General features: G+C 54.2%; 1 protein-coding gene across 2 annotated transcripts in view; it reads left to right on the top strand.

The window, feature by feature from the left end:
• Positions 1-4,313: 4,313 nt before the first annotated feature.
• The window catches only part of KLHL26 (kelch like family member 26), a 28,383-nt gene continuing 6,090 nt past the window's right edge, over positions 4,314-26,606 (top strand). The window contains exon 1 of one of the 2 annotated variants that reach the window (XM_047696918.1): positions 4,314-4,439. In XM_047696918.1, coding sequence (XP_047552874.1) covers positions 4,363-4,439 — 77 coding nt within the window. In that variant the 5' untranslated portion in view covers positions 4,314-4,362. Of the gene's footprint in view, positions 4,440-21,901; positions 21,941-26,606 lie in introns of those variants that run through there. The other variant, XM_047696925.1, reaches the window with a different exon arrangement.

Below are 26,606 nucleotides of genomic sequence, written 5' to 3'. Positions count from 1 at the left end.
GTCTCAGTGGGTTAAGCCTCTGCCTTCAGCTCAGGTCATGATCTCACGGTCCTAGGCTAGAGCCCCATATCCAGCTCTCTGCTCAGCAGGGAGCCTGCTTCCCCCTCTCTCTGCCTGCCTCTTTGCCTACTTGTGATCTCAATCTCTCTGTTAAATAAATAAATAAAATCTTAAAAAAATAGATTTTTTAAAAATGCATAGAGACAGAAAGCAAACTGATGGTTGTCAGGGGCTGGGGGTGGTGGGTGGGGATTGACTGCCCCGGGGGACAACGGGACAATAAAAATTTTTTTTTAAGATTTTATTTGTTGGGGCACCTGGGTGGCTCAGTGCATTAAGCCTCTGCCTTTGGTTCAGGTCATGATCACAGGGTCCTGGGATCTAGTCCCTCATCACATAGGGCTCCCTGCTCAGCAGGAAGCCTGCTTCCCCATCCCCTCTCTGCCTGCCTCTCTGCTTACTTGTGATCTCTGTCTGTCAAATAAACAAATACAATCTTAAAAAAAAAAAAGATTGGATTTATTTATTTGACAGAGAGAGAGACTACAAGCAGGGGGAGTGGCAGGTAATAGGAGAGGGAGAAGCAGGTTTCCCACTGAGGAGGGAGCCCAATGTGGGGGTCCATCCCAGGACGCCAGGATCATGACCTGAGCTGAAGGCAGACGCTTAGCCGACTGAGCCACCAGGCACTCCTCAATTTTATTTCATTTTAATTTAATTTAAATTTTTAAAAGATTTATTTATTTATTTGAGAGAGAGAGAAAACGGTGGGGGGGCAGAGGGAAAGAATCTCAAGCAGACTCTGTACCGAGTGCAGAGCCCAAAGTGGGGCCCGATCCCACACCCTGAGATCTTGACTTGAGTTGCAATCAAGAGTCTTAACTGACCGAGTTCCTCTTATTTTTCAATTTTATATTTATTTATTTATTTATTTATTTATTTGACAGACAGTAGATCACAAGTAGGCGGAGAGGCAGCAGAGAGAGAGGAGGAAGCAGGTTCTCTGCTCCGCAGAGTGGGGCTCAATCCCAGGACCCCGAGATCATGACCTGAGCCAAAGACAGAGGCTTTAACCCACTGAGCCACCCAGGAGCCCCATATTTTTCAATTTTAAACAAAGGAAAACTGAAATACCATGCAGTTATGTGGAAAAAAATCAAGCAGTGGTTGGAGACAGAGAGTGGGCGTGGGAGAGGAAAAGTGCCGAGAGCCGCCATGGACTCGGGGCTTACCACCTGAGCTGCCCTGAGTGCCGTATGTTTACTTCGTCCTGGCCTTGCTCTGTCCTGCAGGGATACTTTCAACATGTGGAAACTGAGGTATAAAAAGGTATAAGGTATATTTTATAAGGTATAAAAAGCATCCTGCCCAAGGACTTGAGGCTTGCACGAAGCGCGTGCAGAACAAAGGGTAATAGCAAAGATAGCGGGCGTTTGGGGTGCCTGGGTGGCTCAGTGGGTTAAGCCTCTGCCTTCGGCTCAGGTCATGATCTCAGGGTCCTAGGATCGAGTCCCATATTGGGCTCTCTGCTCAGGTGGAGCCTGCTTCCCCCTCATTCTCTCTCTGCCTGCCTCTCTGCCTACTTGTGATCTCTGTCTGTCAAATAAATAAATAAAATCTTAAAAAACAAAAAGATAGCAGGCGTTTGTCTTGTTGACTGTCTCGTTGACAGAGAAGCAAAAGGAGGTGCTGGAAGCATCAGCAGCTTTTTGTGAGGCCTCTCAGTGGAGAAGGGCAGACGGGGCACATGCTGGCCCCAGCGCAGGGCTAAAGGAAAACAAGGCATCCCCCAACTTCCAAGCCTCCATTTCCTCCTCTGTAACACCTGGGGGTTACAAGGAGGCCTCTGAGCTCTGACCTGGGGCTGTAAGGCCCACAGCTGGTGTGGAGCGGGGAAGCAGGTGGCGAGGCCCCCGCCTCTGGGAGAACAATGCCAGCTGTGGGCCAGATGGCAGCCAGACCTGTGGACGCTGTCTGCTGTGTCCCGCTTCCAAGCTCTGCCAGACCACGGGTCAGCATTATTGGAGGAGGGTATGCAGTAACCTCCGTGGGCCCTCCTGGTCCCCTAACCTGCCTGTGTCCCATCCCAGATATGACAGCCGCCAATCAGGCTTCAGTCTAGAACCCTGGGGGAGGTCCCCTGCCTCGCTCTGCCTCACCCTCACATCCCATCTGCTGCATCTCCTGTTGGCTTCACCTGCAAAGTACATCCCAGCTAAGACCACCCCCCCACCTCTCCCTGGCCACTACCTTGGGATGAGCCCCATCACTTGGCCTGAATATTTGCCTCCTAAGTAACATCCCTAATTCAAGATATTATCCCTGACTGTTAGTGTTGGTTACACCCTCTGCTCACAAGCTCCCCCACACTCCTCATTTCATGCAGGGGAAATGCTTCCATGGTGGCCCACAAGGTCCTCTGTGACCTGGAGCACACCACTCATCCCTACCCACCCCATCTTCTCCCCTTTCCCTCTCCCTCAATTTTCCCCTGCTAGGCAACACTCCAGGCATGCTCCTGCCTCAGGGCCTTCGCACAGGCTGTCCTGTGCCCACGTGATCTTGGAATACCTAGTAGGTCCCCTGCACCATGCATCTGCAGCATGCTACATGTAAGCACACAGCCAGGGGCCCAGAGAACCTCTCCTTGCTTATCTTCAGCCGTATGTCTGTGTGTCTGACATGTGGGGCGAATCTTGGTGTTTATGAAGTGTGCGTGCATATGGATGCCATTGACTGCAGCTGTATGTGTGGCAGGCGTGTGAGCTGTAGGTCTCTGCTGAGCGGAGTTTGATGCCTGCGTGGGGTTCATTTGGAACAAAGGCTCAAGTGCCAACCTCGGGTGGGCAAGGGTGTGTGTGCAGAGCTTGCCAGAACTTGAGCTGCTCATGCATGCACAATTCAGCATTTATAGAGTGCTTATTGTGTGCTGGAGAAGTCAGCGGGACCCCTCAGCACCTGATATCTGTCAACTTGCTCGATGTCAACTCCTGAGCATTTAACGCAAGCAACTGAGTATCTACTGTGTACCCACCTGATCCTTGGCGGCAGATGGATCAGTTGAGTCTAGTTCTAGCTGCAGGAGGCCCATCCAGGCAGCCCCTTGCTTCCTCCTTGCCCCACTGCAGTCTACCCTCTCTCCTAGCACTGATTGCAGGGAAAACTCTGAGCTTCATTTGGACACCTGGACCCTGCTTGAGGCTGCACGAAGCGAGGGTTTTCTGACTCAGAAGGTGTAAGTATAAATGGGCACAAGGCCAGAGAGAGGATCCTGGAGTGGGGGTTGGGAAATGTCCTTGAAAGGCTCTGGAAGCTTTACAAAGCACTTGCTGGCCCTGGGCTCCATGGGTCCAGAGTGGGGAGCAATGAAAGAAGGGAGTGGAGGAAAAAAGAAGGAGGGAGAACAAAGAGGAAAAGGAAGGATATAGATGCACAAACTTAAGCATTGGCTGAAGATTGGGTAATTGGGGAACTGGAATTTGGGGGGTTCAAGGCCATTGGGTCTGGTGGAGTGGGCTTTGGGGGTGTAAGTATGGGTATGAAGGGCCTGTGGGCAAGAATTTGGGGGAGTGGGAGTTATGATTGGAGTAGAGGATGGGGGAGATAATCTGAGGGGAGGGGTTTGGGGGTGTGAAAACCAGAATTGTAGGTGAAGCAGGAGGCTTGGGGATCTGAGGGCAGGTGACTAGGGTCTGAAGGTGGAGGTTTTTGGTTTTGAGGGTGGAGGTTCTGGGAGGGTAGGTCAGGGGAGGGTTGGGACCCAAAGCCCGGTTGGAAGTCTGAGGCCTGAGCAAGGGATGAATTCCCACATCTGAGGGAGGTCTTGGGGAGTGAATGGTCGTGGAGGGGAAGGGAAAGTTATCAGAGCTCTTGGATCCGTTTCTTCTTGTTCCTCCCATCTCGCCTTGCCCCTCCCCCTTCGTAGAACAGACTCCTCCCCAGACCTGCGGCACTTCACCTTCGAGCCCGCCCTTACTTTGTGAGCCCCCTCCCAGGTCCCATCAACCCCTCACAACTCGCCTTTGCCCCGCCCCTGCCCGGAGTAGACCCCGTCACCTAGATAACGCCCCGCCCCTCATCACAGACTCCGCCCTCCATCCAGGCCCCGCCCCCTCCCTTAATTGAGCGGGCCCGTGCCTTCACAGCTCCCGCCCATCTGCAGACTCCACCCTTCTCCGCCCAGCTCCACCCCTCGTTAGGCCAAGCCCCATCCTGCGCCCAGGGCCCCGCCCCCTGCAGAGCAGACCCGGTGCCGCCCCCCCCCCCCCCCCCCGCGCGTCTCAGTCTCCCGGGCAGGCGCGCACGGCTCCCGTCACTTGAACGCGCGGCGGTGGCAGCGGCGGCAGCGGTGGCGGCGGGAAGATGGCGGAGTCCGGTGGCGGCGGTGGCGCTGGTGGCGGCGGCTTCGGCACGGGCCCGGGCCCGGAGCGCCCGAGCAGGTGAGACCCGTCCGCAGGGTGGGCCGGCACCTGCCCCGGGGCCAGGGTGACGTGTGGGGAGTCCTGGAGGTCGTGAGTACTGAGGAGCCATCTGGGCCGGCTCGAGGGTCTTTACAGGGGATTGCGGGCTTTAGGGGGTCATGGAGTACTGGGGGGACCGAGGGCTGCTGAGGGGCAGCTGAAGGCGGGCTGGGGACCCCAGGACCTCGAGGTATCTGCATGCGGCCCTAGGGGTCCGAGGAGGCATTGAGGAGCATGGAAGTCTGAAGGGAAAGCCATGGACTCCTGACTGATGGGACCTTAGGGGAACTGGGGATGCCAAGGGACCTGGGAGGCAGAGAGGCCCTGAGGAGGGGGCCATGGGCTGTCTTGAGCTTGTTGAGGCTGTCTTGAGGACTCTAAAGGAGGGGATTGATGGAAACTTGAGGGGCTGAGGCCTAAGGCTTCCTGGAGGGTGCTGTAGGACCCTGCCCTGAAGTGTCTAAAGGTGGTCCTGTGGGCATGCAGAGGGGTTCTGTGGAAGGCTGGAGGTAGGGCCTCAAGTGAATCTGAGGGCCTGAAAGAGGCCTAAAGGGCCTAGGAAAACCTGAAAGGGGAGGCTGAGGTCGCCGCCCAGGGGTACCAATGAGTCCTTTTGGTCAGGGAAGGGTCTGGACTTCCCAGGGGTCCTAAGTGCCTAGGGTGGGTCTTGGAGAGCATGTGGTTGATGAGAAAACCCTGAAAATCTAAGGAGAGTCCATCCTTGGTGCTCCTGTCTCCCATCCCCATGGGTTCAAGCTAAAGGACTTGAAGCAAGGTCTTGCCCACAGACCAAGGGGGCAGAATTCACTCCCTTTGGTCAAAGGGAAGCTCCCTTATCCTTTGCCCAAGTCCAGAGACGGGTTGCTTGAACCCCAGAATTGGTGTAAAAATTGAAGGTGTTGATATGCATTGTTATGGCTTTTCAGAGGGGAGGAACATCTCCCTTAGGTAGCACAATCTCCCTCTTCTCACAGGGCCAGCATGGCCCAAATCCTTCCATCCTGGCCTCCCAGGAAAGCCTGCCACCCTCGATCGGCCAAGGAGGAAATCTGGGCTCTTCCTTGAAGGTGAGCTTATGGGAACAAATAATTCCAGTGTGAAAAGCAATGAAGTTTACTACTTTTGTGCTGTGGAGGCAGTTCTCATTGTGGAGACTTGGGCTGGCGCAGACCTGAGAGACCTGATGGCTTGAGGCATGAGTTGGGCTTTAGAGGCCTACAGTGGGGAGTAAGGAGAGATCAGAAGATTTTAAGACATTCAGGGGGTAGAGTTGGCAGGGCTTGCTGACCAGGCCTGAGGTGACATGTAATGAACAGATAGAAGGGGACAGCTAACCCCAGGTCCCTACCTTGGGCCCTGGGATGGGATAGTCTGGGGGCAACAGCAGGGTATAACTTATTACATACCATATAATTCACTCATTTTAGCTGAGCAGTTGATAGAGTTTTAATTAATTTATGGCATTATGTACCCTTTAAAAACAATCCAGTTTTTTGAGAAGGTTTCCATCACCCCAAAGAGTTCCCTCAAGCCCCTTACAGTCAACCTCCAGCCTCAGATACACCCTGATCTGCTTTTGCTCCCTAGTTTTGCCTTTTTAGAAATTTTATATGCCGGCAACCCTACAATATGTGGGTTCTTATGTCTGGCTTCTTTCCCTTAACTGAATGGTTTTGGAAGTGCATCTAGGTTGTCACAAGTATCAGAAGTGTATTCTTTTTCATTGCTGCAGAGTATTCCATTGTACGGGTGGACAGTTTGCTTATTCATTTACTGGTTAGTGGACATTTGGGTTTCCATTTTGACAATTACAAATAAAGTCCCTGTGAACATCCAGATATGCGTTTTTTTATTCTCTTGGGTAAATACGTAGGAGTGGACTGACTGGGTCCTATGGTAGATTAGGTTTAGCTTTTTAAGAAACTGCCAAGCTGTTTTCCAGAGTGACTGTACTATTTGGACTTCTACCAACAAATGTACAGGAGTTCCAGTTGCACTGCGTTCTCATCTACACTTGATGTAGCCAGTCTTTAATTTTAGCCATTTTAAGTATATACTGGTATCTTATTTTGGTTTCAGTTTCTATCTCCCTAATAAGTAATGACGTTAGACAGTTTTTCATGGGCTCATTGTGTATTCATATCTTTGGTAAAGTGTCTTTTCAAAGCTTTTGCCCATTTTCTAATTGAGTTGTCTTATTATTATTGACTTTTAAGAATTCTTTATATATTCTGGCTACAAGTCCTTTATCAGATATATGATTCGCAAACATTTTCTCCCAGTCTGTGGCACATCTGTCTTTCATTCATTCATTCTCTTTCTTTTTTTTTTTTTTTTAAGATTTTATTTATTTTTTTGTGAGAGAGACAGAGAATGAGAGAGGGAGAGAGAGAGCATGAGAAGGGGGAGGGTCAGAGGGAGAAGCAGGAAGCCCAATGCGGGACTCGATCCCAGGACTCCAGGATCATGACCTGAGCCGAAGGCAGTTGCTCAACCAACGGAGCCACCCAGGTGCCCCTCATTCATTTTCACTCATTTTCTCAGTGATATCTTTCACAGGGCAAAATTTTGTCATTTTGATGAAGGGCAAGTTTATCAGTGTTCTTCCCTTATGGATTATACTTTTAGTGTCATATCTAAGAAATAGTTTCTTTTTTTAAATTTTATTTTAAGCAGGCTCTGTGCCTGGCATGGAGCCCAGCATGGGGCTTGAACTCAAGACCTGCGTTGAGATCAAGAGTTGGATGCCTAACTGACTGAGCCACCCGGGCATCCCCTAAGAAATCTTTTCTAAACGGAGGCACTTTAAAAAAATATATTTATTTATTTATTTTTAAGATTTTATTTATTTGACAGACAGAGATCACAAGTAGGCAGAGAGGCAGGCAGAGAGAGAAGAAGGGAAGCAGGCTCCCTGCTGAACAAAAAGCTCAATGTGGGGCTCGATCCCAGGACCCTGGGATCATGACCTGAGCCAAAGGCAGACACTTACTTAACCAACCGAGCCACCCAGGTGACCTGGAGGTACTTTTTAAAAAGACATTTCCCTCACTTCTGAGATTCCCATTTGTCCCCCTCCATTCATCCTAATGAAAAATTACAGTTGTCTGGAGCAACTGATAGGAGAGGGGCTCTTATCCCTGTGGTGCTTGAGTGGGGCGAAGGGCAAGAATCCCTTAAATGGTGAGGTGGATCATGTGGGAAGAGGAGCAGGTTCTTTTGTTGTTGTTGTTTGTTTGTTTTTTAAGATTTTATTTATTTATTTGAAAGAGAGAACACAAGAAGGCAGAGAGGCAGGCAGAGAGAGAGGGGGAAGCAGGCTCCCCACTGAGCAGAGAGCCCAATGTGGGCCTTGATCCCAGGACCCCGAGACCATGACCTGAGCTGAAGGCAGATGCTCAACCCACTGAGCCACCAAGGCACCCCAAGAGGATCAGGTTTTGAGGGGGATTGTGGCACACAATATTTTGCCAAGGATCCCTTGAGATATAGAGGCCCTTGTAACGTTCTTTGATTCCTTCCTTCATTTATTCCAGAGGGGCCAGCAAGTCCTGGTGTATCACTTGCCCATGCCTCATTCCTCTTCATCCTTCCACACTCCCGGGTCATGGCATCTCAGAGCCATATGCCTGACCACCGAGATCAGTTACCTCCCAGAATGCTTTTTCCTGGTCACCTTGGATTGTTTGGTAAAATTTATATAGCATAAAACTCACCTACTAAAACTGAACAATTCTGTGACATTTAGTATGTTCACGATGTTGAGCAACTATCCCATCGGTCTAGTTCCAGAACATTTCCACCACTCCAAAAGAAAATTCTGTACCTATTGGCAATCATTCCCCATTCCTCCTACCCCAGTGCCCTACAACCATTCATCTCATTTCTGTCTCCATAAATGTACCTGTTTCATAAATGGAATCATATAATGTGTGACCTTCTATGTCTGGCTTCTTCACTTTGTATGTTTTCAGGGTTCACCCACACTGGAGTGCTCATCAGTACTCCATTCCTCTTTAGGACTGTGTGATACCTCACTGTGTGGACAGACCGCATTTTGTTTAACCGTTTGACCAGCAGATGGACATTTAGGTTGGCTATTTGGATAGTGCTCCTGTGACCACGCATGTTCCAGTTTTTGTCGGAACACTTTTTTTTTTTTTTTAAGATTTTATTTATTTATTTGACACAGAGAGAGAAAACACAAGCCGGGGGAGTGGGAGAGGGAGAAGCAGGCTCCCTGCTGAGCAGAAAGCCTGATGCAGGGCTCAATCCCAGGACCCTGAGATCATGACCTGAGCTAAAGGCAGAGGCTTAACCCACTGAGCCACCCGGGCGCCCCTTTTGTAGGAACACTTGTGTTCAGTTCCTTGGGGTGTGTATCAGGAGTGGAGTCACTGGGTCATATGGCTGTTGTGTGTCCTTGACCATGCTATCTCAACCCAGTGCTCCTTGGTGTGTTTATTAGTGGAAATGCTAATCTGCCTCATGCTGTTGTATGCCTGGAGCAAGGGTTGCACAGACGAAGTAAATGTTCAAGAAATATGGCTGGTGGTGGGGAGGGAGAGAGAAAGGGATAGATGAAAGGGGTATGGAAAAGCTCTCTAGGGCTTGCAGTCTGGCGGGTAGGATGTCCCTTCTATGGGATTGGGTCAGTCCTTCTCCTTTTCAGGGAGACTTGGGGGGTTGCCGAAGACTGGGGGAGGCTGGCCTTGTCCATGAGGTTGGTTTTGCAGTCTGCCAGGAAGCGTGTGCATCTTTTTGTCCCATGAAGGGCTTTGTCATTTGGCCAGGGATGGGGGCGGTTCCTGTCTTCCCCTTGGCCTTTCCAACGGTCCCACAACTCAAGAAACTGTCCTCAGGAGGGACTGAGTTCCTCCATCCCCCACCGCCCCCAGCGTTATATAACTTGTTTGTTCCAACTTCACTTTTCTGCAACCAAGGGGGAAAAAAAGAAAGAGAAAAGCTTATTCTCCTTCCTTCCCATCTCGAGGGATCAACAAAAAACTCGTTGCCTAGTAGAGATGGTTGTTAATAACCAGGCCGAAGCTCCGGGATGGTGGGAGTGTGGCTGTCTCAGCCGAGGGCTTGCAGAGGGGAGGCGGGGTCCTAGCTGTAGGCTCACTCACCAGAAAGACACTTGTTCTCTAGTGGCCCCCCGCCTCCCGCCCAGCTCCACCTCAGGCCTTCCACAAGGGTCCAGGCTCAGGAGGGAAGACAAGTTTATGGCCACGTTGGGGGTTGAGTGGGGGGCGGGGGGAAATGGAGGAACTCTCCTGGGAGTTGGACGTCTCCAGCTAAATTCCGTCACTGTGAGGTACCTGGCTGGCTGAGTTCCGGAAGGACCTTCTTGCCACAGAGGCTTTTCAGATGTTGGGTTGTTGGCCTTCTCACTCCTCAGCCCATCTTCCGGAAACGTGTCTGGAGGGGGCACAGTCTCGCTGACTCATGCGGCTCCCGGGGGGTGAGACGAAGGCATCGGGTGAGCCATGTGCTTGCCACAGGTGTTTTCATGGGCAGTTAAGGCCCACAGTGTGTGTGGGTTCGGCACAGTTCAGCGAGGCATCTATCTGCTTCTGGCTTGGTGACCTTTGCTTGTTTAAACTTTCTTAACAAGCCCTCTCTGGCAGTGTCCTAGATTGTCGCCACTCAGCCCTGAGGCCCTGGAAGAGTCTAGTTCCCCAAACCTTGTGTGAAAGATTGAGGGACCTTCTGGCCTTCTGAGAAGGTTCTTGTTCCTTTGGCTTTGTCCTCTTTTCAGCCAGGAGGGAGGTATAGGGATTTGACCCTGCAGAGATGGGGCCTCAGCTCATCCTCTTGAGAATTCTGGGAGATTTGGTGGTAGCAGGTGCCTTATCAGACCCACCTGTGTCTGGCCCCTCCTCTGGCGAGCAGGGCCGCCCCACATACTCACTGTGCACCTTGGGCATGTCTGCAACTCTCTGCACCTCAGACTGCTCATCTGGGAAGTGGGACCACAGGCCCACTGGGCAGGGTAGCTGGGATAAAGGAAGCTGGGGCCAGGGTGTAAATGTTAATGCAGAAGTGGCCAGTCAGCCGGCAGTCCTGTGTGCCGCGCCCGCATGGGGCCTGACGGGGCTGCGGGCTGTTGTTGGCAGGTCTTGCCTGCGAGTCAGTGTGGCAGGTGGGGAGAGAGAGCAAGTTGGTGTGTGAGTCCATTCTGGCTGTGGAATACCCAAGACAAGGGGGCGTATAAACAACAGAAACAGGTTTCTCAAAGTTCTGGAGGCTAGGAATTCCGAGATTGAGGCACCAGCAGGTTTGGTGTCTGGTGAAGCCACTTTCCGGTTCAGAGATTTCTATTTCTTTAGTGTATCCTCACCTGGTTGAAGAGGTAAGGGGGCACTCTGTGAGTTCCCCCCACCTTTTTTATTTATTTTTTATTTTATTTTATTTTTTTAAGATTTTATTTATTTATTTGTCAGAGAGAGCGAGGGAGAGAGAGCGAGCACAGGCGGACAGAATGGCAGGCAGAGGCAGAGGGAGAAGCAGGTTCCCTGACGAGCAAGGAGCCCGATGTGGGACTCGATCCCAGGACGCTGGGATCATGACCTGAGCCGAAGGCAGCTGCTTAACCAACTGAGCCACCTAGGCGTCCCCCCCCCCCCACCTCTTTAAAAAGATTTTAAAGATTATTATTATTTTTTTTAAGTAATCTCTACACTCAATGTGGGGCTCGAGCTTATAAGCCTGAGATTAAGAGTCACATTCTCGGGGCACCTGGGTGGCTCAGCCATTAAGCATCTGCCTTTGGCTCAGGTCATGATCCCAGGGTCCTGGGATCAAGTCCCGCATCGGGCTCCCTGCTCCTTGGGAAGCCTGCTTCTCCCTTTCCCACTCCCCTCGCTTGTGTTTCCTCTCTCTCTGTGTCTTTCTCTGTCAAAAAAAAAAAAAAAAAAGAGTCACATGCTCTACCAACTGAGCCAGCAGGCACCCTGGGGTCCCTATTATAAGGGCACTGATCCCATTGATGGCTCCACCGTCATGACCCAAACACGCCCAAAGCACCCCCCTTGGCCATCTTAATACCATCACTTTGGGGGTTCTATTTTAACATGTGAATTTCATGCAGTTGGGAGGATGGTGGCTCCTTTACTGGGTGGTCATGAGAGAGGGTCAGTGGCAGGGGCGGGAGGAGAATGGAACATTCTGGTCCAGGCTGCTTCTGCAACGGATGGCTCCGTGCAGGCCTGGCACCTGGCAGCAGTGCAGAGCGCAGCTCTGTGGGTCTCTGCAGAGTATCGGGATGGGGGCAGCTGAGTCTGAGGCAAGCTGTGGGGAGCGCTGGGCTGGAGGTGCTAGAGTGCCGGGCCAGGAAACTCAGCTCCTCAGGGAGAGAGGCGCCCCTTTCCTCACCTTCTCGCCAGCAGGGCCCTGCGAGCTCATGATGTGCAGTTGCTCTGCAGACTGCTCACTTCGCCCCGATTGTGGAGCATTTGTCTCACAGCTGGACCGCTTCCACCTGGTAGCCGCGACTCCCCTGGGGGACGGCCTTCTTGTCGTCGGCCATTGGGGTGGAAAGGTTTTATTAGCCTCTGCTATCATAGTGCCATCTCCAGGGAGCCCGCGCCGTGTGTCATCCCGCTTTTCTTCACGCCAGTTATTTTTTATTGCTGATCCGCATGGGAGAGCTTAGTGAGACCAGGTCGGAGGTTTGTGCTCGCATACCCCCACTGCCCCAGACGCTTTAAAAGTGGGGTTTTCTCTGCATTCCTGCCCTTTGGTCTTAGGGCATGTTGCAGACTTGGACTTGAAGGCCCCAGAGAAGGGTGGGAGGAGTAAGGGGACGGGGAGGAAGGACCCAGATAGAAACAATTCATCAACGGAGGTGACTTCTGGCATCCCTGGCTCCTTTCTCTTGTGGTCAGGACTCATTTGACACCTTTCTCTTCCTCTGGTGATCGTCGCATGGTTCCTGTATGCCTGCTGCTGTGCTTGGTGCTGGGCATGTGGGCCCCCAGGACAGTCAGTCAGGCCTTGCCCACGTGGGGCATGCCAGCAGGGTTAGCAAGACAGTTGTGCAGTCATTTCTCCATGCTTGCCATAAATGATCCTGAGGCCAAGTGGGAGGTTCCTACCTTTTCTAGGAGGTTCTGAGAGCCTCCTCATGAATGAGGTTGAACTGAGTCTGAGGTTTCGTGTCATCAGCTGGGGGGGAAGTGGGTCATGGGAAGTAGATTATTTCCTGGGTATAGGCAAGTGGCATGTGTAGGTACTGAAGGAGGAGCAGCCTGGCTTTTCAGGGGTCATGAGGGCAAAGAGGAGCTGGAAGAGGTGGGAAGGAGGAGGCTGGGAGCTGGAGTAGGGGGTGTAAAATTTGAATGGGGGCAGGGACCTGTGTCAGATTGTGTTTGGGAAGAATCCCTCTTTCAAGAGACAAGGGGGCCCCGGCCTAGGTGGGAGTTGTAGAGATGGTAAGATAGGCATGGGTTTTGGGGAAAATTCAAAACTGAACTCATGCCATGTGCTGATCACCGGTGGAAGCCAGGCCCAGGGTCACTGGCTTTCAGGTTTCCTCCAGGGACGGAGGAGTGAGTGCTGGGGAAGAACTCATCCAGCAGGGAGGCAGGCAGGAGGTAGGATGAGGCCCCACTTGCCTGCGGCTGTGTTGCCTATGAGCACCCAGCGGAGATGGGAGGCAGAGCTGGACATCCAGCCTGGAAGGCTTGAGGACTTGTCTCTACTCTGGAAAGCCCTTGTGCCTCTCCTTGCTCAAAGGCCAGGTCTTCCAGCGAGCAGCTCCTGGTCCCCAGAACGTCCCTTCTCCTGAGAAGAGGCTTTGGCCTAGCCTGAGCCAGCCTGGGAGGTCTCCCCAGTTTCAGTTTTGCTGCCCTGCTCTGAGCTTTGCCTGGAGAGCACTCACCATACTACTATCTCCTCCCCTCACCTGCGGCGCATCATGCTGGTTCCACCTTTGAGCCACATCCCTGTCTGGTCCCTTCTTCCATCTCTTCCTCATCCCTGCTCTGAGCCACCATTGGCTCTTGCCCTCTAACTGCTGCCCCACACTCTGGCCAGTGAGCGGGTCCTTCGCAAGATAGATATCAGACCACATTGCTCTGCCTGCCACCTGCCAGGGGGCGGGGTGGTTCTTCACTCTCAGAACAAATTTTACTTCTCCATGTGACCCCCGCTCCCACCCTCATAGTGAGACCCTGCCCACCTGTGGGGCCCTCCGTGTTTCCACAGCCCTGCTGTTCTCCCAGCAGCACTCCTTCAGCACCCCTCCTGGACGTCTGACCTGGCTCTTCCTTGGCTGGAGTGTCCTCTGTCCCCAGTGCTTTGCACAGCTCCACCTTTGCCTCCTCGGGTCCTGGTGGCTCTGTCCACCTGCCTTTCTGCATCCGCTGCCCTGTACTCACAGTACATTCTGTAGGCTTAGAGACCCACATCCCCTCGAATGTCTGCTCCCTGGGGCAGAGCTTTGCCGTGGTAGCCCTGATTTGCTCCAGCAAATACCCGACACATAGTCTGTGACAGGATTTTGAGGGGACCTGGCCTGACCTAGAGGCTTCTGGAAGAGCCTGCTGCACTCTGCTGGGTGGGGATCCCCCTTTTCCTCACTGTATTTAATGGCATGGTCTGGGTAGAGAAACAGAGGCAGGCATGTTGGCAGTGAATCAGCCCATTAGAAGCCAGTGAGCAGTGCCCTTTTGCGTGTACTTTGTGTAGTTAATGAACAGGATCTCAGCCCTGTGTGCTGAGGACGGGAAACGGCCAGCCGTTCTCCCTGTCCAGCTGCCTGCAGTGGGGAGTGGGGGCCGCAGGGTCCCCACTGCCGGCAGAGCCGCCTCCCTCCGGTGGTAGCCGCTCCGCAGCTGTGCAGCCGAGCTCTTAACACTTGTTAACCCCGAGTCTCCAGTCTCTTCCTCCTGCCCCCTCCCCTTCCCCATTTCCCTCCAGGGAGGGCTGCTCAGGATTCACAGAACTCGTCCCCCACAACTAGGAGAGCGCTTCCCCAGCATTCCTCGTCTGCGGAGCAGGAGCGGGTGTTGGGGCGCCGCCAGCGCGGTTTCAGAGCCCCGGCCGACCCGGCGAGTGGCTGATTCCTTCGCACACACCACCTCACCGCACACTGAAAATATTGTGATTCGGGAGGAAGTAACCGGCACCTTTGGGGAATCGCAGACCTTTCCTGTGAGGGAAGCAGCTTCCGGAATTGAACAGCTCAGCCTAGAGGAAATCTTGAGGGGCGGACCTTTGGGGTTTTAAAGGCCTCAAAGGGGGTCACCCGAGATCGAAATCGAGGCTGAAGATGTTTTCTGACGCCACAACTGCAGAATTCCACAGGGGTCAGAGACGGATTGGGTGGGAGCGGGCTGGGCCGCATATCCGGAGAGCTGTCCTCTCCATGGGATGTTCGAATTTGAAGCAGCCTGCTGGAGGCAGCGGGAGCAGAGAGACCCGATCTCCAGAATCTACCGAGAGACCGGAGCTGCGAGTAGGGCGGTCTCCCGAGGTGGGGTTGAGGAGGTAGCGCTGTGTCCTGGAGGCGGCAGGCACATGAAGGAGCCCCCCCGAAGCCCCCCGAGGCAGCCCCCACATAGAAAACTGACGGGACTGCGTTTGAAAGTTGTAACTGTGTGCTTGCCTCGGTGAAATCTGGTGGGTTCTGGGACGGTGTCTCTTGCTCTTTTCTCCCCCTCTCTGTCATGCAAGGCGGTGAGGCAGGGCAGTTGGGAGCACGCAAATGTTTACACTCCACGTGAGTCACTTACGGAAGCAAGATGTGGTGTTTTTCTTGCTGAGGCTGATGGCATCGCATGGCCCTACAGCCCCAGCCTTGGGCTTGCTTCCAGCATTTTAGCATTTAGAGTTGCTGAACTTTCGTAGTGGGGGACACGGGGAGCTTGCTGACCTTTCGTGGGGAGCCAGCTGTCTTGTCACAGGCGGGCAGGACTCAGGCTGGGTACCGCCACTACCCACTTGCTGCAGATTGCCCAGCTTGGACTTCCGCCCTGTCCCCCCTGCCCCCCCTCCCATCCCCAGAGTAGAAAGCCTGTGTGCAGCGCAGGGAGAGGCGGCAGCTGGAGAAGCGGTAACTCCCTGGTGGTTTTTTCGGAGGCTCATCTGGAAAGTGGTGGACAGGAGCCCTGGATCAGAGTCTTCTGACATTGAAGGTCCCCTTTGGTTATGAGTGCCAGAAATTCAATTCTCTGCCTTTAGTTAGAAAATAAAAGTTCATTGTTCACATTAAAAAAAAAAGTTCAGGGAGAGTTCTAGTTTTAGGTACATTGAGATTCAAGGCTGAGATGATTCCCTTGGACTCTGTGACTCCTTTCTCTCGGCTCTGCCTTCCCTCCTGGCTCTGCAAGGTGACCTGGCCTTGCAATCCCAGGGGGAACACTAATCTCCATTCTGGTCCCCCCAGCAAAAGTCCCAGGGAAGGCTCTGATTGGATCACATGGGTCACACCCCGATCCTGTGGCCAGGGATCTGGGAGGCTCTGATTGGTCATGAGTCTCTCTTTTCAGCCCAGCAATGGGGTCTCCTGATTCCTACCCCTGGGGAATAGGAGGTTCCCTGAGGAAAACAGGAGGCCCTTATCAGAAGAGGGGAAGGATGTTGGCACCCCTAAAATGACAGTATTCATGACAGGCCTCTTCCCATGCCTCAGTCTATGCTGCTGTTGGAAGGACCAGGCTGAGCCACCTCCGTGTCTGCATCTGCCTGTGCCTGGCCCAGCACCACTGGTCATGAGCATGTGCCGTTTGGCAGAACTGACTCTTTTAGGCCTCAGCCCCTGTCCTTCCAGGTGAGGTAGCCGGGCTGGACACTGAGATGCTGGAATTTGGCAGTGCTGGAATCTCACTGGGATATTGATTGAGTGGTGCTTTGGGCCACGTAGTCATGCCCCTACTTGCCTGACCTGTAGAGTGAGGGGTTTTGCTTATTCGAGTGGCTCCATTTCCAAGCCCAGTGCCGTGGAGGTAATGTGAGGGCATGGGCTCTGCCCGGGATCAGCCTTGTGTCAGTGGGTGGGAACAAAATAGGCATAGCCTCAGCCTGAGCCTGGTTCACTAGCTTGTCCCTGCCCCCGCCTCACGTGGAGGCCCTGGCTGGGCTTTGAGGGGAAAGAGAGGCTGTGGAGAACCCTGACTGGGTCAGGAGGGCAAGCATGGCCATAGGAGAGACCTTCTCCTTTCCGAAGGCTTGGAGGGTAACGTGGCAGAGGTGCATGGAAGAGCTGGCGGACTTGGAAGTGTGGCATAAGGAGGAAGTTTGGGTCGGGGGACAGGAGGAGTCAGCCCTTCAATATGGGGAACAGTATGAACAAAGTGTGGAGGTCAGACATTCTAGAAAAAAATCCTGCTGAGTGCTTCCTGGATTGAGCCCAAAGGATAACATACCCAGTCCCAGAACTTGGACCAGAAAGTTGCATGGAGGGGATGAAGGGAGCAGATCTTTGCAGTGTATATCTGCAGCGAGCAGAGATATGAGTCAGGCTCCAGCCAGCCCATACTGCCACCTGGTAACCATCAACCATCCACCTGGCACCTCACCCATCCATCTACCCACCTTTCCACCCACCTGTCCATCCGTCCATCCATCTATCCCTTCGTCTACTCACCTACCCACTCAGCCATTCAGCCCACCAGTCAGTGGGCATGACAGCTCTGAGCACGTGGTGCCAGGTGCTGGGACACAGCAGGAGACGGAACCTGCCCTGTCCTTCCCTGGTGAGGCTCCTGGTTCAGCCTTGGAGAGCTAGGCTGGAAACGGAGGGTGCACCAGACGGAGCACTGAGAGGAAAGGCAAATAGAGCTGGGCTGGGGCCAGAGAGACACAGCGGTCTGGGTGAGGCTCTTGCAGGGTGACCTGGCAGAGTGGGGTTGTGTCCCTCCCAGTGGCTGCAGGGTTGGTGGGATAGTCTACATCCTTGCCCTGTCCGCATCGAGGAGCCACATCCTGCCCTTCCTGCTGGCCAGCTTTATATGCAGTCATGGCTCAGTGCCCTTGGAGAGTGGTCTCAGCCCAGCTTTGGTCTCCCCATCTGTATCACAGAAGTGATATGGGGCCTACCCATCTGAGGCTACAGAAAGGCCGGCACTAGCCAGGGCCTCTTGTGTGCTGTGTGGCCTTGGGTGGGTGCCTGAACCTCTCTGTGCTTCAGTGTCCCCATCTTGATAATAGTGGTATCCTCCTTTCCATATTGCCCACCAGGAGGTGAGCTGGGATCCACATCTGTACAACCCTGGCCCACAGCCCTGCATGGAGTAGGTGCTCATTCTGCAGGGCAGGGAGGGGTGGAGGTACTGTGAAGGCAGAGAGCTTGCTGCTGGTGAGGGAGGTAGGGTCTGGAAGTCCATTTTTCTTTCTAGGCTTGAGAAATGGCCAGAGTGGGGCAGGTTGGGGATTGGAGGAGTGCTGCCCCTGTGTCTTCCTGTCTATCAGCAGTGGCCAGGTCCCTGTATGCCCTAGGCTTAGTCAGAGGCTGGAGTGATGGCACAGGGCCCAGGGAGGAGGTCACAGCCCAGCTTGTGGGACACTGGGCTGACAGTGGCCCATGAAGAAGGAGGCTGTGGAGGACCACAGGGCACTGAGGTGGGAGAGTGATGGGATCCAACATTATTGGCTTGCGCAGGTGGGAGATGGGCAGTGTCTGCAGAGTTCTGATTGTGACCCAGTGAATATTTGGGGAATGCAAGGCTCCATGTGGTTTGTGTCTGTCATAGAAGAGCGGGACAACCGAGCTGGCAGGGCTTGCCTTGAGTGGAGCTGGCACCTAGACTAGTCCAGGCTCTGTGGACATGGAATCTTGGGCGGGCTTCTGGGTGGGCTCTACGGGGCATCGTTGTGAGGCTTGTGCTGTGTGGGGGCAGACCCCAGCCACTACTCCCAGCCCTGAAGAGTTCACTTCTCGGGACGCCTGGGTGGCTCAGTTGGCTAGGGTCTTGCCCTCAGCTCAGGTCTTAATCTCAGGGTCATGAGTTCAAGCCCCGAGAAGCTTTACTTCTCTCACCATACTGGGTTCTTGGTCCTTGGGAGGATTCGGGATGGTTCTTTCAAGGTGGATGGGGGTTCCAGAACCTCTGCCTGCCTGTCTTGATGACTTTTCCACCCTTAGACTCCCGGCTGTCACATGGGGGCTCTCTGAGTTGCCAGCCCCCGGGCCCTGCAGGGGGCATGGTTACTTCCTTCTGGGAACTCTTTGACACCCCCTCTCTTCTGTCACCCTGTCACTGTTTGGTGAGCCCAGACAGGCAGAAGCCAAGGACATACATGTAGGGAGATGGCTGCAGTGGTGATGCCATGAAGAAGGTGAAGTGAGCAAGTGTGGCCCGGGGCTCTTTGCAGGATCCTGGGAGGGCGTCTCCATAGGCAGCGTGTTTCCAGGACGGACTCAGAGGGCTGTGGCCGTGCCCATGCCTCTGGCGCTTGGAGGCAGGTTGGGTGGGAGGGAGCGGATGAGACTCTGCCCCTGTCCATCGGCCTGGTGCACCTGCCCTCCTGGCACAGATCCAGTCACGGGTGCACAGATAAGCTTTGGCTCTGGGCCTCCTGTTGAAAATTATCTCAGAAGATGTGGGGGAAAAAATAGCATGATGAGCAGGAATGAGAAATAAACAACCACTGATGGCATAGAGAGGGCCCAGGCTCGGTGGGCCACCTGGGATCCAGGGGCCCTGGCTGGATTTCTTCTCTCCCTTTCTAGGTCTTTGTCTCCTTCCCCACCGGCTGTCTGTCTTCGTCTGTTTGGGTCTCAGTCCCTTGCTCTCTGAGTCTTTGTCCCCCTGGATCTCTGCTAGTGCTTTGGTGTCCTGGCCTGCGGGGCCACTGCAGTGAGAACCTTCATCTGCTGCTGGGCTCCATGCTTGTCCACTCAGAAGCCCTGGTCTTTTGTCTGTTCTCCTGGGAGCCCAGGGATCAAGCCCTTATCAGGAGGGACAGCCCCAGGCATGGGCCTGTTGCCCTGCGAGGGGTGAGGAGGGCGGGCCTGCCTCTGCTGAGCAGTCCCAAGAGAAAGCACACTGACGTGAGCATGGGGGCTGCCGGCCAGCCTGAACATTTGAGGGCCCGTGTAAGGTGCCAGAACATGGTGATTCTATCCTTTGGGCTGGGAGCACAGTACCCAGAGCTGTGAAATATTGTGGTAACCGTGGCAACAGTAGCTGGGGGTGTCTGCCTTTGTGGGGCATATGGGACTCCGGCTCAGATGCACTTTTACTCACAGAGCTGCGTGCCTAGGAACCAGCACCTGGGGCTCAGCAGTCAGCAGGTTGTGGTAGAGCAAGAAGTAGAAGCCAGTGCTGGAGCTGCTTGCGACTGGAGGGGCTGTCCTGGGCCTCAGTTTCCCTGTCTTGGAGTGGGATTCATGAAGTTGCATGTGAAGAACCATGCCTGGCCACATGGCACACGCTCAGTCAGTGGGCCTGCCTTGTTAAGAGTCAGAGGTGGATGGGAGGGAGAAGGCAGAGAAGTTTCCAGTATGGCTGGAGGACAGGGGGTAGGGGGAGGGTGTTGTGTGAAATAGGGCAGAGGGGTGGACCAGCTGGCCGCCAGAGCTTCTCCACCCACCCCGCCTCTGGGTTCTGTCTCCCTCTCTGGTTCTCTATCCCCCTTTTTCTGGTTTTCTGTTTGCGCCCCCCTTTCTCCGGTCTCCCTCCCCGCTTCATTCTGGGTCTCTGTCCCCTCTCTCTCCCGTGAAGTGCAGCATCTTCCCTGCTGATGAAGCCGGAACCCTCGGGTGGAGTGGCTTGGAGCTCCCTGGTACGACTTCGGCCGGGGTGTGAGCCAACCAGCTGTGCTGCGCTGCTGTGCTCCATCGAGCCACATGGACAATAAAACCAAAATTGGCTTTGAAAGTGGAAGTGCTCTCCGTTTTGAGGGGAAGTGAGGGAATTTGCATGTCAGAACAGTATGTTAAAGGGGCAATACCGTCAGACTCTGTTCTGGCCCGAGCTTTGGGCTCCATGTGGGGGTGGGAAAGGATTTTACAAAACCCCAAAGAAATGTTTCCATGAAATTCTTTCTTGTTCTTGCCTTGCCTTTTTTTTTTTTCTCGACATTCCAATGAAAAGAACTGTTCTGGGGCTTCAGATCTCTCCTGTAGGGTTGGGAAACCAAGCATGGAGACCAGGGCCAGCAGCCAGATGAGGGCAGGAGTTGGGGAGCACCCACCCCACCAGGTGTCGCTTCCAGGGCAGCCCCCACTTCCACTGTGGGGCCCTGTCACTGGGGTACGGGAACCGCAGTTGGTGTGGCCCTGCCCTTCCTGTGGCCTCCCCAACTTGGACATCTTCTCTTGGGCTGGGTCCCCCTAAAGCAGACCATCAAACAAAGATTCCAGCCCATGGTGTTTTGGGGGTGACCCCACGAAGGACTAGTGTTTTGGGGGGAAGGAGCCCACACCGGGTGCCAACCAGGAGCTGGAGACAACATGGGCAAAGGGCTTGGCCATCTGAGGACCACCAGGGGATTGTGGACGTCTTGCCATGGGTGGTCCACTCACGGGTCTTTACCCTACCCGGCCCCACTTTACATTAGTCCTGGTGTAGGGGAAACTCCAAGGGATGCAGTGGCTGTGTCCCCACGTCCAGCACAGGCCTGGACCTGGCCAGGGGTGCCTAATGACAGTGGTAGGGGATGCACTATGGGAGTAGGGGGTCAGGACAGCCTTGAGCCCAGGCCAGGCCTGAGGGGGCACGCATAGCCCCTCAGAGGCCAGATCCAGGCCAAGGGTGCAGCTGGGGCGGCAGTAAGCGGCCTCCAGAGACGTCCTGACCCGGCTGCTGACGCATTGGCTCCGATGACTCAGTGCGGGTGACCGTGGCTCGGGTGGCCGTCTGGAGACTCGGACAGGCTCAGGGCTGCCGCCGCCGCCTTCCTGGGGGCCCGTGGCCCCGCCGCGCCGGCCGCCCCCTGTCTGGGCTGGCCTGAGTAATGGGTCCTTCCCTTAGTCATCGGTCCCAGGCCTCAGCCCTCCCTCCTCCTCCTGCCCACCTCCGCCCAGCCAAGCCTGTCTGTCCTGGGGACTCCAGCCCCTGCTGGCTTCCTTCCTCCTTCCCTGAGCTCCCCAGAGGCTGTGAGGTGTGTGTGGGGTTTTGATGGGGGCTTCAGGGACAACTGTGCCATCTGTGAGATGAGAGGGGAAAACAACCTCTTGGGTACTGTGAGCCTTGCCAGGGGCATGAGGAGCAGGGCCTGGAGGAGGATGAGGTATGTACAGAAAGGGGCCATTTCCTCCCCACACAGTGTATCTCAGGCCTCATACCTTGTAAGCAGCTGTAGAGTGGACTTGGTTGGGGGCTCTGGGTGAGGTATGTCCTAACTCCTGGGTGGGAGCATTTTCATGCTTGGAGTGTGCATGGCCTCTGTGCTCAGCTGAAGGTCAGCCCTTTGTCAGAAGGTACGATAATTCTTTATACCCCTTTGGAAGGTGTTTAGCTTGTTTCTCATCTTTGGCCCCCAGAAATGGTATTTGGTGAATATCCTCCTGGATCTATCGTCTTGCATATGTAAGTATCCCTGAGATAAATCTTACCAGACTTGCTGGATCAAAGATGTGAGGCTTTAGAATTTTGCTAGCTCTGTTGAACTGCCTTCCTGGGGATTCTTCCACTTCACACTCCCACTGGGAACTGATGTGAGTGTCTATTGCCACATAGCCAATGCTTCTGCTCACCTAGGGGTGAAGCCACTCCCTTGCTGAGTGCACTTCCCTTATTGTGAGCCATGCTGACTCTTAGGTCTCTTCAGTCAGGTGTGCTTCCTTTCCTATGAACCATCAGCCTACATCCTTTGTGTATCTATCTGTGAGATTGTTGGTTTTATATTGATTTTTTGGTGCCCTTTATATATGGAGGACCATGGCAGACATATGTCCAGGGACCAACCGGCTCCAGAATGAAGTTGCCCCTGGTATGAAATCTTTCTTCTGGGGTGCCTGGGTGGCTCAGTGGGTTAAGCCGCTGCCTTCGGCTCAGGTCATGATCTCAGGGTCCTGGGATCGAGTCCCGCATTGGGCTCTCTGCTCAGCAAGAAGCCTGCTTCCCTCTCTCTCTCTCTGCCTGCCTCTCTGTCTGCTTGTGATCTCTCTCTGTCAAATAAATAAATAAAATCTTTAAAAAAAAAAAAAGAAAGAAATCTTTCTTCTGGTGGAAGCATGTGTGTGCATGCCAGTCCCTGGAGCTTAGAGGAAAGCACATAAAGTCTTTTGGCCTTGCCTCATAATCAATCAGAAACTTCTAAGAAAAAAAATGAAGCTAGCTGAAAGCAAAATGGCAAAGACTGGGGTGTGGGGGGCACACATGTACAAAATCTATGAGGCAAGGTGTCCACAGAGAGGACCTGCCATGTGCCAGTGCTCTGTGGGTGGTTCCAGGCTTCAAGTTTCTAAGCACTTGGCACCATTCAGGGGCATGTGGGTGGCTTGTATGGGTGGCGGCGGGATGCAGCCCCTCGCTGGGCCATGCCACCTTCTTAGCCCAAAGGGAAGCCAAGGGAAGTATCTGTGGCCCCTCATTTACCAGGAGGTGATAGGGACAAGGGGGAACCTCACTGCAGCCCTGTGACATCCGTGCTTCTGCGTGCCCCATTTGACAGACAAGAAAGTGAAGATCCAGAGGACTAGGGTATGTGCTGAAGTCACAGAGCTGACAGATGGCAGAGCAGGGGTTGGAATCCTGCCGTCTGCCTCTCACACCAGTAGCCTGATAGAGCAAGGGCTGTGGTGTGGCCCTGGCAGGCTTCCTGGAGGAGTGTGTCTCACTCACTTAGCTGCATCTCCCCACCTTTGCGTCCTGGACCAACCTTGAAACACTCTGCTTAGGGCAAGGCTTTGGATGTCTGGGATTCTGAGGGATCCTGGTTAGGAAGGTGGGATGTTGATGCTGTCTAAGTGTCACCTTCTTACACCCCCCCAGCCTCTGCAATGTGGAGTGGGGTCTATGGAGAATGGTACTGCCATCCCCAGGGTGCCCACACCTGCTGAGTCCGGTCTGGGTCTTGATGTGGTCCCTGATTATTCACACGCATGGTGAAGGTTGAGATATGCCTCTTCTCCACTCCCCGGGCCTGCTGGGGAGGCCCCAAGAGGTCGCACCAGCTGTCCCTGGCCTCCAGGCCACTGTGCTTCACAAAGGGGTCGAGTGCCGGCCTTTGGCAGTAGGGCCCTGTGGCACGGGGGAAGGTGGTTCCCGGTGCTGTCTTGGTGTTGGCCGGGCCCCAGGTGGGGTTATAGGGAGAGGGAGGGCTTCTCAGGGTAGGCCTTTGGGGCCAATACCCAGGATGCAGCCAAGCCCTCTGCTCCAAAGGAGAGGCTGGGTGTCACTGTCTAACAGTGGGGGTGGCAGGGCTGGGGACACCCCAACTTTCTGGCCTCTGCACATTTCTGCTCTAGGCTCCTCTCCCCTCCCCAGCTGTGGGATGCTCAGAGCTGCGATGTGAAGCCTCTTCTGGATGATTTGACCGCTCTGGGTCTCCATTCCCCAGACTATGCAGCCGGTGAGGGCAAGGCCTCTCCATCTCGTTCACTCTGTGTGTTCCCACCCATGGGAAAGGGGCAAGGGGCTGACAATGCCAGTGAAGTGAGAGGAGGGCAGGGGGTGGGGGCTCAGACCTGAGCACCTCAAGGGCCGTTAGAGGCTCCTATGGCATGTGGGCTTATCTCAGGCGGTCTGGAGGCCTGTTGGGGGGTTGGTGAGAAGACCCAGTGGAAGCCCTTCTGGAGACATCCCAGTCAGAGCTGTATGCTGCAGGACAGCCCTGACCAGAGGATGGGTGCACTTTGAAGCCCGAGGGTCTGTGAACCAGCGACATTCCCTTTGTGGGTGGATTGTGGGAAACTGGAAGAACAGAGACTTGAATTTCCAGCAGCAGCCGGGTCAGGCACGGCGGTCTGGACATAACAATATGGGAGGGGAACGGGGGCATGTGAGGTGGGCATCCCCTCCACCTGGCAGGGAGAGGCAACCAGACCAAACTAGCGACTTGGGCCTTCTGGGCCTCTGTGGCCTTCAGGAGGGCTGTATGCCAAATCTTCTGGGCAAACCCGGGCTCTGGCCACCGGCACCACCGGCATCCCAGCATTACTGGCCCAGGGGAGCACGGTGCTGAGTTCTGAAGCATGCGCTACAGCCTCCCATGAGTGGGGAGGTGTGCCAAGTGCAACCATGTCCCCCTGCCGTGTCCCGTGTCCCCCATGCCATGTCCCATGTCCCCTTCTCCTCCCACACCAGGACCCTGAGTACCTTGCAGGCCTGTGGTCAGCACCCCAGGACCCTGCAGCTCCTCTGGCCCTTGGTTGGTTTGCCCCCCTTTCCTGAGGCTCTTGTGGAGGAGCCACTGAGCTGGTGGTCTACTCAGGGCAGGGACCATCAGCCGGCAGCAGCTGCACTGACTGAGCGCCGACAGTATGCCCTGTGTTTGGCATCAGCTCTTCTGTCCCCAATATTGTTTTGGGAGCTGCTGGACAGTGAGGGCTGAGGAGCCTTCTTTCTCCTGCTTTCTTGGAAAGACCAGTGCCCACATTCCTGGCCCTCATTTGTGGGCAGGCGTCAGTCCCAGGAATGGGAAAGCAAGTTCCAGAGAGCTGGAGGCCGTGGGGAGAGAGCAGAGTACTTGGCCTTGGCCTGGAGTGGGTGAGGGATGGGCTGGGAGAGTCCTGGTGGGGGTTCTTGACCCCACAGTGGCCTGACCCTAGAGGTGATGGCATTGTTCCCTCCTGTTGTGTTCGGGGGGTGAAGTGATGTAATAGGGCCTCCTAAACCATTCATTCTTTAATATAGTCAACCAGTTTTTCAAGACAAAACAGCAGAGGGGACAGTGGTGCTGGAGGGGAGGGGATGTGGGGGTGAGCAGGGCAAGGGGGGGAATAGAAGTCCTCATATACTGTGAGGGGGTAAGGGCCATAGCGGGTGGCCATGGCAGGGTTTTATGCAGACCTGAGAAAGCTCAGATATCCTTTTGTTTAGTCTTATTTATTTAATCTGATGTGAAATTCACATAACATAAAATCTACCATTTTAAAGTGAACAATTCAGTGGCATTTCGTGCATTTACAGTGTTGTGCACACATCATCTCTATCTAGTTCCAGAACATTTCCCTCACCCCCAGACGAGACCCTGTGCCCATTAGCTGTCACTCCCCCACCCGCCTCCCGCAGCCCAGCGACCACGAATCTGCTTTCTGTCTCTGTGGATTTGCTTGTTTGGGACATTTCATATAAAAGGAATCGTACAGTTTATGCCCTCGCGTGACTGGCTTCGTTCACTCAGTGTGATGTTTTTGAGGTTCATTCACGTTGTAGCGTGAATCAGCTTCATTCCTTTTTATGACTGAGGACTATTCCGTTGTGTGGATGACCACACTGTGTTTACCCACTTACCCTTCGGTGGACATTTGGGCTGTTTCCACCTCTTCTCTTTTTTTAAAGTTCATTGTTTGTTCTAAGAAGACCTTTGCCTCCTGAGCGGTTATTTTGAGGCGCAGCAATCTCTGTTTAACGTGTCTCCATCCCCCCCATTGAACTACCCCGATAGGCAAACCCATCCTCTTAGGGTAGATATTCTTAGTTTTGTGGCTTCCCCACAATTTGCTGAGACTCACCCCCTGCCCGCTTCATTGGCCATGACAGATAGGGAGATCCCACCCACTCTGTCCCATCCTGAGCCTGGGTTCAAATCCTGGTGTGTGGTCTTACAGCTCTGGTCTTACAAGCTACTTATTGTGTCCTTATCCTTGGGAGGTAGGACCAATGGGCTTTTCGCTTCCATTAGACAGTCAAGTAGACCCCAGAGCCAAAGTCTTTGGAAAATGACTTTGTGGTTGTATGGCTGCCCTCCCCTGGGGTGCTGAGCACAAGGGGCTCATTGGGCAGGTGTCCAAGTAGCTGGGCCTCCAAGACGGTTGGCCTCTCTTGGCCTGTGACCCCGCCCCCCGACCCTGGGGACCAGAGCTGCCCTCCAAGCTGTAGGTTCCTCCTCAACAGCCGTGCTGGGGCTCCGTGCCAGCACCTTAATCCCACCCTCACCCCCTACCGGGGACAGACAAGGGCTTTGCCCTCGGGGGCGGCTTGCTAGGGCAGGGGGGGGGCAGTGATATGACACGGAGACTTGGTCTGTCCACACTATGGAATATTACTCAGCCACGAGAAGGATGACACAACATGGGTGAACCTTGTG

Source organism: Lutra lutra, chromosome 1, assembly GCF_902655055.1.
Source record: "Lutra lutra chromosome 1, mLutLut1.2, whole genome shotgun sequence".
Classification (NCBI taxonomy): Eukaryota; Metazoa; Chordata; class Mammalia; order Carnivora; family Mustelidae; genus Lutra; species Lutra lutra.
This window is presented reverse-complemented; position numbering and strand designations above follow the sequence as displayed.